This window comes from Parambassis ranga, chromosome 1, assembly GCF_900634625.1.
Source record: "Parambassis ranga chromosome 1, fParRan2.1, whole genome shotgun sequence".
NCBI lineage: Eukaryota > Metazoa > Chordata > Actinopteri > Ambassidae > Parambassis > Parambassis ranga.
Genome location: NC_041022.1, coordinates 7684106 through 7698487, shown reverse-complemented (window position 1 = coordinate 7698487; position 14382 = coordinate 7684106). Strand labels below are relative to the sequence as shown.

At 41.3% G+C, this 14382-nt stretch overlaps 1 protein-coding gene and 1 long non-coding RNA gene across 2 annotated transcripts; one reads left to right on the top strand and one right to left on the bottom strand.

Annotated features, from left to right (window-relative positions):
• The first annotated feature begins 5720 nt into the window (after positions 1-5720).
• LOC114443548 (uncharacterized) lies at positions 5721-6280 on the top strand. Its single transcript, XR_003671453.1, has 3 exons — positions 5721-5800; positions 5976-6121; positions 6200-6280. It is a non-coding gene; the product is annotated as an uncharacterized LOC114443548 (long non-coding RNA).
• A 1298-nt stretch (positions 6281-7578) lies between these two features.
• LOC114443519 (voltage-dependent calcium channel gamma-4 subunit-like) lies at positions 7579-13444 on the bottom strand. The gene is made up of 4 exons (XM_028417630.1): positions 13220-13444; positions 9264-9347; positions 8515-8655; positions 7579-8347 (listed from the first exon to the last, which is right to left on the bottom strand). Exons 1-4 carry the CDS (start codon positions 13440-13442, stop codon positions 7788-7790), a joined length of 1008 nt encoding a protein of 335 aa, XP_028273431.1. The 5' UTR covers positions 13443-13444; the 3' UTR covers positions 7579-7787.
• Positions 13445-14382: the final 938 nt, after the last annotated feature.

Genomic DNA, 14382 nt, shown 5'->3' with positions numbered 1-14382 from the left:
TTTTTTTTCTGGGGGTGTCCAATGCTATAAATGTGACTGGTGAGTCAAGATGTCGGGCTGTCTGCTTATCCAGTTACAGGGCGGAGACGTGGAACGTGCCATAATTAGTGGACTAACAAAAACAGTTGTCTGTCCTCTGCTTTTACACACAAACAGTGGAAATGGAAGTTTCTGCGTTGTGAAAATACTTTCTCCTCCTTCTAGTTTCCATCCTGAGTGTGGCTGTGTTTCTTTCTTTCTTTTTTTTTTTTACGCTCACCTCAGAGCTGCCGGTGTGGATTTGTTACTGTAAACTAACAGCAGGAAATGTTTATAAAGAGCAACAGCTAAGAAGCAGCTGATGACAGAAGCATTTCCCTGATGGAGGAATATTGCTTTTAGTAACTCCTGCAGGATCGCCACTTAATACAATGTTTTATAGCTCATTTTAAAAAGACAGTTATGACTTCAAATCCACAACATAAAATGTGAGAATATCTCAAGAGAGGCTTTAAAATGTTAATTCAATAAAGCTCAAGTTCCATAATAGTGAATTAAACATTTATTAGTACTTAACAGCGGAGTTACGCAGCTTCTATTGCATGCATATACAGTTCAATTTGAATGATACTGCAGTAACCTCTGTAGTCATTTGAGGACTGTCTGAGAAGATAGACAAGATGTTGATTGTGGGGAATGTTTAAAATCAACTTCCCACTCCTTCCTGAAAGACAGGGTTCCCTCCTCTGGGGTAGTCGCCTTGTACAGATCTACCACCGTAGGGTGCGGAACCTGTGAGAATAAGGTCCCTGGAATCTCTCAGGATCACTCCTCAGAAATGCCAGACAGTCTCGTCACATGTGCCAATTGTTGTTTGTAGCGGTGTCATTTTGTGTTAAAGGATCATGTGTCCTGAAAGATTTACTGTGTGTGTGTGTGTGAATCTGTGTTGTTTACTGTTTCAACACTTTACCAGAAAAGCGCTGCTGCATCCTGCTGTATCATTTTTGATGGCTGTAGTCCAGCAAATGTTTAGCTACTGGTCTAGAAAGGTTTGAAACAAGCTCAGTCACTTACTGTGTACACAAAAAGGCTCAGGTAGTACAGCTTACTGCAGGGTTAGATCACAGACAGTATATGACTATGGACGAAGGTTTAATAACATCACCTGTACAGGTTACAGGAAAGCCGCTTTGAGTCTCTCTGTGGGAGGCTCCGACCAATGCCTAAACTCCAAAAACAGACACACAGGTGGATCCTGAATTAAACTGAAGCAGGCAGGCAGTTGCAGAGAGCTCACGCTGCGAGCTGGCACTTACCTGTCATGCAAAGCCCATAATTGTGCGAAAAATCTGCCATCGGCCAAATCGGCCATTTTAACATGGACATCTAAAAGAATTGATTTGTGTCCTTGGGCCATACGCTTTAGGAGAAACTCAATGTAAGAGTACACCACTCACCAAGAGCTGTATTTTCTTTAATAAAAAGAAAAGCACTCGACATACTATCATTACAGTAAAAACTGAACTTTTTTTCTGATTTGTTTTTCATCTGTCTGTGTTAGAAAGAAAAAGAGAAAAAAAAACATACACAGGAGCGGTGCTAATCCCTGCGATAGTGCTCCTACAATAAATCATGTTGGTTAAAAGAGTTGTCCCACTTTCAGGTTCTTTATAAGAATTGTGACCCACTTCCCCCTGGCATGAGCAGCGGCACCAGTGAAAGTCAAAAAGTCATCACAGCGACAAAGTAGAACCTTGAAAAAGATCAAATGTACAGGCTGATGTGCAAACCAGTGTTGCCTCGAGCTATGACACCCACCCACACACAGCGAGGCAACTGCTTTACTGGAGCATGTTTCCTATGTCCTCAGGGGGACATCACATTTTTCAGAACCAACAAATTCTATATCATACTTAATTTTTCCTACGTGTCTCAAAGATTTTTTGACAAAATATACAGCGTGTAAGTGAGCTTAGTTCACAGCAAGCAGGTCTTAAATTAGCATAAACTCGTCATATTTGCATTAGGCCAGCTCCTGACCTCTAAGTCACTGCCTGCATATACGCTGCTGTGTCTGCATTCCTGTCCCTCAGTCTGGCTTTGTGTGCTATCCCTGTAACTAGGAGTTACCCCATTCTTAGAATATGGGACACTATGAAAGACCACTGCTTAGACTTTGTACCTGTGCTTGATCAAAATAACATAATAATAATAATAATAATAATAATAATAATAATAATAATAATAATAATAATAATAAGAAGAAGAAGAAGAAGAAGAAGAAGAAGAAGAAGAAGAAGAACAATGTATAGAAAGTGTAAATTTAAATCTTTGACAAGCTAAATGTCTTAGATTTTACATATGCAAATTTCATAAATACTGCAATTATTAATATCAGCCATAAGTCTGCCAATACTAGCATCTCCAGCTGTTGTGGGAAACCATGGCAACCATTTTCCACCATTAAATCATAAATAGATCTTATTCTTCAGCATTTATCAGCTTTATTAGTTAAAATAAAGTAAATGTAATTACACATGTATTTAGAATAAACTTTCAGAAAGGTATAATATTGTTACAGATTTTAGTGATTTTATTTTCCTTAGTAAAATTTTAAAAAATCCCTTTTGTTCAGTTTTTAATTACTATTGATCTATATGGATATTCTTTGGTTGCACACTTTACACTGGGTGACTTCTCTCCATTGTTTTGATTGATGGCACTGAAGTAATGACTATTGCAAGAACAACAACATCCAAGACATTAACTGCTTTGACCTTTGACCCTTGTCACATTTAAAGAGCCTTGCTGGAGATGTAAGTGCAGCCTTCTTCCAGGTGAAATAGCCTCATCCTGTGGACTAATGTGTGGACAGAACATGGACCACTAAAGCTCATTGATTGCAATCACAGAGGACACAAGGCAACATTGATTATGGCTTATAGTTACTGCTTCTCAATCGCAGGGATAAAGACTAATGTTATGGTCAAAGGAGCCATTGATCTGTTTCTAGAAAAGCTAAATGGGGACAGTGTGAAGTGTTGATACAGCCTGTCTATCTTTAGACCTTACCATAACATTGACGCTTAATTTATGATCGCAGCCAAATATGTAAGACCCTTGTGCAGTGTTCACATATTTGTGTTTTATTATATAGGCACTAATAATACACAAGACATGCTATAGGTAAGGATGTATATGTACATAGATGTGAATAAATTAATGTTCATTACAAGTAACATTGTGTTTGTTTCAGGAAAATAGAGCAGTGATCCCTGACTACCTGACGTCAGGGTCAATATCAGGTACATATAAATGTCAGGAAACCTGCATCAGGCCTCATGTTGGTGTTCATGGACCACTGCTTCTTTGGTAAGTTTTGAAAATCACTGTTGAGTATTGCTCTCATTTTTGCAGCTTCTCCTACTGGAGGCAGCCATGTGGCTGGTTGTTGTTGTCACTCAGGCTGAGTGGGGCGTGAGTCTTCCATGTGGGGAAGTGACGTCTGCACATACCCCCTGTCTCTGTGTTCAGAGACCTTTGTGGGTGAGATAATTCAGATTTCCCCTGGTTAGGAAATCTGTTAGCGGTCAGTTTGAAAATTTTAGTTTCCCACATTCACACACCAGGCTTTGAATAAGCATTAAAGCCTAAGTATCTGGGCCAGTGGTAGCTCTGGTTCAGTAGGAGAGAGGGTCTATTGTCTGGTACTGACCGTTTTCTTCTGACATAATGCACAATGACCTCCCCACCTCCGTCTTAAGTGAGCTCCAAATTTCAAAAAAGTATTTGTAAAATCTGGGAGTGTTACTAAATTCATGTCAAAATGTGTCATGGACTTTATTAAATATAATGAAACTTCTTGCAAACAGTGAAAAAGAAAAAGAAATTCATTTGTCTTTCTTTTATTTCAAGGTTCTTCTCAGCATAACATGGCAAAATTAAATATTTTCATTCCTCTCACACACTTACTAGACAATAATAATAATGTTATCACAGGTCTGGTAGTCACAGCATCTGAGTAAATTGTTTTAAAACTGAGGTGCTTTTCTTTAAATATACCTAACTTTTAAAGAGATTATTCCATTTGTCATCAGAAGTTTACAAAAGGTGCTGTTGGTGCTACATAACTGGATATATTACACTACACCATTATGATGATTTCCATGTGTCATAAGGGTTAATCTCCAACAGCTGCTGGCTCAATCCAGTCTTAGCACAGTGACAGATGTCATCCTAATGGAGGCCTGCGGTTCTAGGATCGACAGTATGGCACCACTATAGCTCCCTACTGGGACAAATGTCAGCCATTTTACATTTTTTTTAAGAGATCTTGGGTAAAGCGAGACAGCGTGTGGAGACGGGATCCGATGGACTGCTGTCCATTCTGTAACCTCAGAAGACACGCTGTGCTGATAAACAGCGTGAAGATCACATCCCATGTAAGTTAATAGATTAGACACATCGTCTGAATCACAAACATTGCCCTAAATCATTGTTTTGTATACGAATTTGAGAAAAAGTACAAGCAATTTGTTACATTGTGTGAATCAGGTTTTGTATAAAGATAGCTGCACCATGAACTGTGGTGCTTTCTATCATTAAAAACACAGAGAACAAGCCGTGTTATTTTAACCCTCCTACACAGTGAGCTACCAAAGCTAACAAGCATGTTGGCTGGTCCTGCGACTGCATGGAGAGGTGACCCTGCCATTTTCCTCTCAATTACTGGAGGAGATGTTTCACTGGCACACAACAGGAGGGAGGGGGGTGCAGCTTTATTGTGGATGAAAATATCAGTGAGGGTCCATGGCATTTAGATTCACAGGGCTTAGGAGCGGGGGCTGATGGGCACATAGAAAGGTGAGAAGGGAGAAGAATCACCTAAACACAGGGCTAGAATGGTAAAACAGGGTCATCAAACCTGTTATGCATGACAAAGATACCCCCCCCCCACACACACACACACACACACACACACACAGAAAGGAAAATACGTCCACTCTTATTCGAGGTACCCCTGCTGTCCATATCAGTGACTTGAATGACAACTACAGCTGGGCAGAACAGAGACTCCACACGCCAGCTCATGACTCTGTATGTTTAAAAACACACACATACACAGTTTTCACAACAACACAACAACCAAATTAAACCAATTTCAACTTCTGCGAATAATATTCAACTGGGAAACAAACCGTGAAGCCGACACGAAGGCCAGTGAAGCATGCACTATACCAAGAATGAGCAATTTGATCATCTATTAGCACTCTGTACACACACACAAACACTTACACACATTTTGCTCTGGCTCTTGGTTGGAGACAAGAAGACAAGCTTCTTCAAGTCTGGATGAGCATTTGGGAGCCTGTTAGCTCAGTGAAGCATTAAGTTGGCTGATGCCGATTTCCTTTAACACCCTGTGGTTGCCTGACTGTTTGCCATGCAGTTTCATAGCAGAACATAACATGCCCATCAACCCTGCGTCATTACCTAAATACTTGCTCTATGAGGAGAGGCAAAGGCTGGGAAAACCAATGGCATGCTGCCTGTTTGGTGAAAACCTCTGAGAAGAGGCTGAGAAATGAGGGAGATGTGGAAGTGGCTTTAAGTGCAATCCCCTCCATTAACCAGCAGAAGCTGGCTCCAAAACGCCTCAGCATGCAGCTGTTTAGATTTAGTTAATGTATGTTAAACCTCCTTGTTGTTTGTAAGTGAAAGTGCTTCCTTTTCACAAAGTTTATCTTTTCCTTTGCTTGTTTCACTTTCAGGTCCTCGTGAAGCATCGAGTTCCACAGGCCCAGATGGAGTCTGTTAGGTAAGTTCAAGTTTATTCGCTTTTGTGGGCTTTAAGGAATCGTCATGCAGATTTTCTGTTATTTACTAGTCAAATAGCAACAATAACTATACTCCATGAAGTAAAGCTAGGGTTAGCTGTATCCCCAAAATGTTTCTCATCCATTTTTTCTATCCTTTCTTCAAACTGTGTCAAGGCATCAAGGTTCTGCCAGTTGGGAGGGATGCCCAGGCCACCTTGTTTCCAGTGTCGTTCCCTTAGCTCCTCCTGGGGCTCTCCAGCAAGTGCCTGGAAGGTCTTGGAGACTCAGACCTACGTTACACTAAGCTACAAACTGTACAAGTGAGTACAGCTCAACACAAGAGTGACGAACGGCAGATGGCATGTGTATGACAGATATTCCTTGAAATCTTCAACAAGATTGGAGAGAAGGTGCAGCCTTGCTGGATTCTCATTGCCTTATGCGAGAGAGTGAAAGAATGAATGGTCCAACAACAACCTGTAAGTAACCATCACAGCTATTCTTCTTAACCTTTCTTTGCAGGGCTGAGGATTCTAAAACAGCCAAACTTCTTAGTGTAGCCATAGCCATATTTGTTTTGCAATAAGGTCAATTATTTTAATATCCATCATGGAATATTAGTGAAACAGAGTCTCATCAGTACATCCCCGCACAAAATTATTTATTGTTTTATTTCCAATTTCTTTAAAATGCTCAATTTACAAACAACTTTGAATGATATGGAGCAACAAGGATACAGAAATACTTTTATGTGAGTTAAGTGTAATTTACTGCAGCATGATCAGAAATCTGTACCAGACCTGTAGAACACACAAGGGCAGTGAAGGCAGAAACAAGCCTTGTTCATTAACAGCAACACATGGAGCATGATCTCACTTCTGTTTTTACACACACCAACCGTAACAGTCTGTCTGGCTTTAGGTAAGGAATAATTAGTTCCATACATCGTCCCTGAGCAAATGGAGAGCGCACCACACTGTATCTGTACAGATAACACCTACACTGAAACACCAGACAGCACGCCGGAATGTACTGTCATTGTTATATCTACAGAAACGTATATATATAATAGGAATGTGTCATGAAGTGGCAGTGTTTCAGAGCCATAACACACACACATACACACACACACTCACGTAATACAAATATTAACCACATAACTCATATGATCTTCAGAGCGATTACAGTAGAAGTTAAAAAGGCTTAAGACTACCAAAGGTGTACAGGTTAAGTTAGCACCATTTGTGTTAAGTTACAAATACAATACAATAATACTCTGATAACAAACAAGCACATTAATCACTTAAAATCTCAGCAAACTAATGTTTGTTCTTTTTATAAGCATTAAAACTAAAGTGCAGAATTTATGTCTCCCCCTTCTGGTGGGCAGAGGTGTCGACGCCTGTGTGTGATATACTGCGTCGAAGCCTCTGATGATACCGTCTATGATTCAGCCTGAGCGGTAAATGCTAAGCTAATCCTCCCTGGATCTAAGAGAGAGTGACTAAGAGTCATGGAGCCCTGTGGCTAAAGTCGCTGCTAGTCATCCAATTTCAAACTCTCATCTGCAGTGAAATACGAAGAGATCCGCGGTGCTAATAGGCTTAATCATTCCTCTGTGATTCCACAGCGGCTTGAATATAACAGATGTTCATTTAAATGTAAAAGTTCCGCACTTTAACTGTAGTGTTTTCAGACCTAATGTGAGAGCAGGAGGAATCATATTTTCAAACCAAACTCTTCAAATGTTGCTACAAAATCCACAAAACCTTTTTTTCGAGTAGGTAATGAATCATTTCATTAAAAAAGTTATTTTTATATTAGTGTTTCTCCACAAGTCTTTGTCTTTTCAGAGGGATTCAAGAAGAACAATGCACAGCTGTGACCTTTTAATACTGCTGCACCATTAGTCGTAGGAATTGTCCTTTCTCATTAACCATTTAACATCATCACTCATCAAGCTTGTTGTTTAACAGAATCCTGACCTCATACGGGTGTGGTCCTCCTGTTCACTCCATCTTTTACATCTTTCTGGAAGCAGTTGTGGACTTGTAAAAACCCAGAGTCCCTCTCAGGGCTGTAGTGCCCTGCAGTCCCACTTCCGCCCTTTAAAGGGTCCCTGCTGAGGGCGTACAGAGATATATCCCCCATTGGCAAACCCATGCCCAGCCCTCCTCCGCCCACTCCGCTCCCTCCACCAATCTTCATTCCAACGGGAGAAGGCTCACGGGATGGATCAGTTGACCTGGAACTGGAGCGTGAGCGCCTCCTTCGGTAGCGGTAGCTCGGTATGCGGGAATATGGCGAAGAGGATGACATGCTTTTGATGAAGTCACGTTTACCTCGGCAGCGCGTCTCTTTGTTTTTCTCTATATATATGTTGACTGCAAGAACACCCACGGACTCTGCAACGATGAAGGAGAGGGCGCCGAAGTAGAAGGACCAGCCATAGTTGTAGTGGTTCTTCTTGTCCTCGTCTTTCTTGTCACTGGGATCGCCGGCATTACTGGAGATGTAGACAATGATACCAATGATGTTGCTGAGGCCTGAAAAGATGAGAGAGGGAAAGGATGCTAAAGTTTAAATGCTAGAATTGAAGAAGAGGATTGTGGATTATGATACGCTGAATAAGAACCGTTTGCCCCTTGTTTTCGGTTCACACTCTACGCTGTTTATTGTCACCCCAGTTTGTGTGTTTGTGCACACTGCTTACCTGCAGCCACAAACAGGATGCCAGCACTCAGCAGGATGTTGTTCTTGCTGCTGTACATGCGTCCAATCCCAACACACAGGCCGCCCAGCATCAGAAGAATGGTACTGAGGATAGGGAAGAGGCTTGATGCTCGCACTATACCTGTTTACACCAGACAAAGACAGTGAGACGTCAGAATGACATCAATGAAACAATGACTCAGTTCGACAAATATGCTAACTGGTTTTGGAAATAGCAGGGATGAAATGAAGTGAAATACAGGCCTCATTAGCAGATGTTGCAGCCTTTCAGTGACATTAACTCATTTTTTTTAGCTTATTGAAATTCATCAATGCAGACAACAGAATGATCTGGAACAGTTGCCTCAGGGCCACAGGCCATCAAACTAAAGATGAAATGTGACATGCTGATCAGAAACCTCAAACAAAGTGGAGAGATTAATTGGCACGGTGCCACAGGGGTTTGACCGTTTTCAGTGTAGCAGGCTGTTTTTTTTAACCAAAGTCTTTGTTAGAAATATGTTGGTCAAATGTTTAATGTGATCTTATACGTAGATGACTTCAGGCACAACACATTTCATTGTCTCCATAGCGCCAATTACTGTCATGATGTCAGGCTTTTATGGCGATAGAGGGATAGAGATGTCATGACACATTAAGTATCCTTGTGATAACTCCATCACCACTCAGGAAAAAAAACAGAGGGGATTAAGGGAGTGTTTGAAAAAGAAAGATGTTGCAATGACTTACGTAAGATGTACTCTGAGCTGTCCGTATCATAGTCGTTATCCTCGGGAAAATGATTGATTCGAAAGCAGCTTCCTTTGTTGATACCTGTGGAGAGGCCAACATGTGACTTAGTCTCATGAAAGAACAGACAGTTAAAGGACGACGTTACGTCTTTGTATTGAAGTTTGACATGAGAGGCTTCAAGAAAGAAAGTATAAAAAGGAACTACACATCCAACATTCACTCAAATCTACATGCAACTTTTATGACCATGAGACAATTAAGCTGTTCTGACTCTGACTCTTTCTTTTCCGTGTGTAAGCCAGAGCTCAAATGTCCTTTTTTCACCTCTAACCATGTCAGAAACCATTTGGGGACAGAGAGTGCTGTGGATCTGTGGTTCTGAAGTTCTCAAGCCCTCGGGCACCTTCTATTCAAAGACAGAGTCTCCTCACTGAAAAAATCTTTTTCTCCACATTTAAGAGAATAAAACATTTGCAGAGTTATGAATATTGAAATGTTAGACTTTGAATTAAAAGTTCCACTCACTGATTTTGCTGCTGAATCCTGTTATTCCTCTGTTCGTTACTGTATTAGTTTCACTGGAGCTCCAACCACAACACACCTTCACATGTAGCAGCGGAGTATGCGATTATTGCATGTACAGACACAAACTGGGCAATAAACACATGAAATATGCTCTGAAGTATTTCTAGATCTCTCAGATAATCTTCTAACTAAAGAAAATTTGCAATGCATGTTTATAAATTGGATGTTAAAATAAGGATATGTCTTATCTAATCAACAGAAAAGAAGGCCACGCTTCACATTGCTGGTCATTTATTACCATAGATTAACCTCCAGGGCTTACAACAGAAGCAAACTCACAGATAATGAAACCTCTCATTCCTGAAGTAGCCACTTAGAAGTTTAAACATGGACCTTCATGCTTTAAAATTTACAGCAGAAATGTTTACAACATAGTGAAAGAAACAGCTCAGAGCTGTGCATAATTAAGGGGGTTAGGTGTAGGCATCAACTCAGAGAGGTTCGGGATGTAAAAACTTACTTGACGATTGGTTTAATAGGGTGTCTACCAAGTGGAACTGGCTATGAAGGGGAGGAACCAGGCTACAAGCGATCTTAACATTCAAATTATGGCGTTTCCAGTGGTGTCGTAGGTTTAGTTCTTCGATGGGCTGTGCACCATTTCTTGTAAGTGAGCTGAATTGTGGTTACAAAATCAAAATCAGTGTAAATGCCTGCTGATTAGTTGCAATCACTGGCTGTTTCTTATTTGCCTGAGTGAGTGGCTTTATGCATCCTCTGGCTGCAGAAGTGGCACTTCTGACAGGCAGCTAGCTCATTTGAATGAGTTACACATTTTAGGGTGGAAGTGTTTTCACCATGTTTGTCAGGCAGCACTGTAATGACAAAGGCCTGCTTAATTTATTTGTATTGGCTTTAATGTATTTCATTGCAGCAGGACACCATTGTATATATCATTTGTAAACTAAAAAAATCCTGTTTATAGTGTGAGGGCATAAAATACTAGCAGAGATACAGTGATGAAACAGCTCTGACTTCGCCTTTCTGTCTCTTTCTGCTTTGACACTCTTGCCACTATCTGGTCTTAATAACCCCCTATTCTCCTGTCATCTAAAATGTTTTCCCTTTTAACCCCTCCTCTGTTTGAACACTGTTTGGATCAATACAGCAGCACAATCAGTGAGTGCCAGTTCTCTTGGTGTCTGAGAATACGATTTCATAGAAACTGCATGGGTGATTGTGAAAAAGGTCTGGGGGGAAAGATGAGAAGATATCACTTTAATGTCAATAAGCAATACACAGAAGGCCAGTCAGGAAAAAAAATGGGGGAATAACAGTAGAGAAAGAGAGAGAGAGAGGGAGCTCACTAAGGGAGGTATCTCCCCAGAGCCCATCTGTCTGAGAGACCGGAGCCCATCTTTTATTACTCAGCATAGCTTCACCATAGCAACCTCCCCCCAGCAACCCAGAATCACATTTCTAGCTCTGCTTCTCAGAGGCTGCCTTTGACATCTTACTAATGCATTCACTAGCCTAACACACACATACACACACACCCTAACAAAACTAGAAAGCAGCCTTTATAATGCAGAGGAGCTCAGGAAATCAGCAGCATTTGTCCATTTGAAGCTGGACCAGGTTCTTTGCTCGAAACATCTTTTAATGCCAGTCCAGCACATTCAGGAGGTGAGTTTCTTAAAGTGACACTCCGTGTTGTGTTTCAGCATGACTGGCTGCAGACTTTCTGTTTCTGTTTCTTTTTCTTACTGCTGCTTATCTTGTGTGAACCTCCAGCTTGTTCTACAAGACACAGCACTCACAGAGATGTCTGTTATCACATAGAGACAAATTTAATTTCTTCTGCAAGGTTAGCCAACACCTCCTGAGGCTGAGCCATCATTTAAATGCTCGTTTTGCTCCACACTGGCTGCATAAACAAACAAATTAACTGCAAATGGCCAGGGCGCACAAGGCTGACAGGGATGAATTTTTGTCATTTGAAGACATATTTTAAACTCAACCTTTGATTTGATATCCCCACGAGAGCTAAAATCACAGACACAGGTGTGCCCCTAGAGGCCACTTAACATCGACTTTCACAGAAATGCAGCAAAAGTGCTGATGCGATACGAACGAGTGAGAAAAAGAGCAAAAGAAAGGGTGTTTCAGATCCATATCTCACACCCTGGAATGAGAGGATGGTGGGAAGCTCGACAGATGTTTAAGGACAGCAAGGCACTCTATCTCACTTTTGCTGAAACCTGTTACTGAGCAAGCCAGTGGAAGAGGAAGAATCTTTTGATTAACTTTACAGGAAATCCATAAATAGCAATGCTTTTTATTTTTCACATGAAACTCCAGCTAGTGCCTGGAGCAAGATATCTACTGTAAACTGGCAGCCTTCTGGGTTCAACCCTGCCAGGTTTTTTTTTTACATGTTTGAGAGATGCTGCCTCTATGTTAAGCAGTCACACTCATGTGTGCTCAATAAGGAGAAGCCATTATGATTTCCATTTCCTTACTGTTTACTGTGTGATGTGGTTACTTTTTAACGTCACCTGACAGGAATCTAATCAATGAATTCACAGTACATGTTTATAAAGACCAGTCAACATTTCAGCACCAATGGCGGCGGACAGCTCCACAGCGGTCACAGGTGACGTCATTGATTGATTTCATTGATGTGGTTTCTTTCCAAGAAAGCAGCCGCGCGCAACGGTGGTGGAGCAGACGTGTCCAAACAACCCAGAAACCGAGCCCAGAAACTCATCAGGCGGCATGTTTGTCGGGGATCAGAGGAGGGAAGTGCAGAGCAGCTGAGAAAACCTACAAAAATCTCCTGAACCAACAAGTCAGGCGTCTGCCACACAGTAGTCTGTCTGAAGATCAAATGTATATGGAAGGAGTTTCTACTCATTTTTATCACTTTATCCAGAAAATGTTTGTATTATTACAGTAAAAACATGTTTTAACGTTGAGTAAAAATATTAAAGGCTTATTGGCTCCTGCTGTATTTGATCTTTTATTTTATGCTAAATTATTTATAGGGACGCAAACGATCCATTGCGCGCACACACACAACCCGCCTTTTTGCGCAAAACAGGCAGCTGCTGTCCTCCAGTTTCCTTCAAAAAATAACCATATTCTCGTAGCTTTTTATATTCTGTTATATATCTTTATATTCAGCATTAGAGTCGTGGATTATAATGATGTGGTTGGGTTCTGTTATTGGTGAGCCTCTGGTGTTTTTCATTACAGTTTGTGTCTTAAACAGAAGGCGCAGGTTTGTGCGTTTGTGTGTGTGTGTGTGTGTGTGTGATGGTCAACTCAACACTGCACAGCGCGGCACTAGACAAAATGCTCATGAATCCAAACTAAATAAAAAGTTTATGAACTCACAGATTACAACTTATTAGACTTTATTTTACCTTCGATGCAGCAGATCCTCCACAGCCCGGAGTGCGTCAGGTCGCCTTTCACTTTCTTGGTTTGCATCTGGGTTTCGTCGGTGGTGACATTAGTGGTATTGCAGATGTACGCCCGAGAGTAGAGCCAGTAGTCGGTACCGATGGCGATGGTCATGAGACTGAAGGCGGCGAAGGCCCCCACGATAGCCAGCAAAGTCTGAACCCCACGGTCACACCATGCCATGGCGTCTCATAATGTGAGGATCCTCCACAGCAGCTTACGCGCACGGCGAGGAGCGCATGGTGCCAGCGATCATGGTTAGAAAGAAGCACTCGCCTTTCACCGTTAACAAATCAAGAATGGATCCTTTTGTTACCGCTCCTGTTTCTGATCAACTTCAGTCTGAACGATCGTTCCAATGATTTGAGCAGGCTGCTGCTCTCCTCCATCCTGCTACAGGTGGAAATGAAAAACAAAACAAACAAAAAAAAGAAAGAAAAGAGAAAGAAAATGCAAATTTCCTAAACAAGCACTCTGCCACAAATAAGAGAAACATCTACTGTTGATCGATCTCACACGGGCGCACCTTCTTTACTACAGTTAACTACATTAAAACGCACGGACTGACAATGGAATCAGCATCGCTCATGCAGACCACACCTTCCACTGCTGTGGCCAATTGGAGCCGGTGATCCTCACAGCTGTTAGAGGAAGAAAACCTCGTAATGTTGGGCAGCAGCTAAATGAAGCAGTCTGTACAGCAGATAAAATTAAACAAATCAAACAATGTAAATCCCCGGAGGTGCAGTTCTGACACTGGATTCCATGTTCTCAAAACATCCACAAGAATACCTGGATGTTGAGATTTTTCATGGGGCTGAACTACTGTAGCAGCAAATACAGTTAAAAGAAACGTATCTTGAAACATCCATCAAAACAGCTTTGAAGTTAGAGCAGCCTGCCTGAACTTCACACAGCTCCTAAAAGTTGAAAAGGAAGACATAACCCTGCACTCTCATTTCATTCTGATACATATAGGACTTTTCTAACTCAGCACTGTTGCTGCAGGGGGTCTGTTTCTGCAGAACTACTTTGTTTTTCTATTCTCGCAAAGAGAATGTGGAGTCCAGGCTGACTACTTACCTTGTTTTACTTGACCTTATTTTATCTTATTTACCTTATT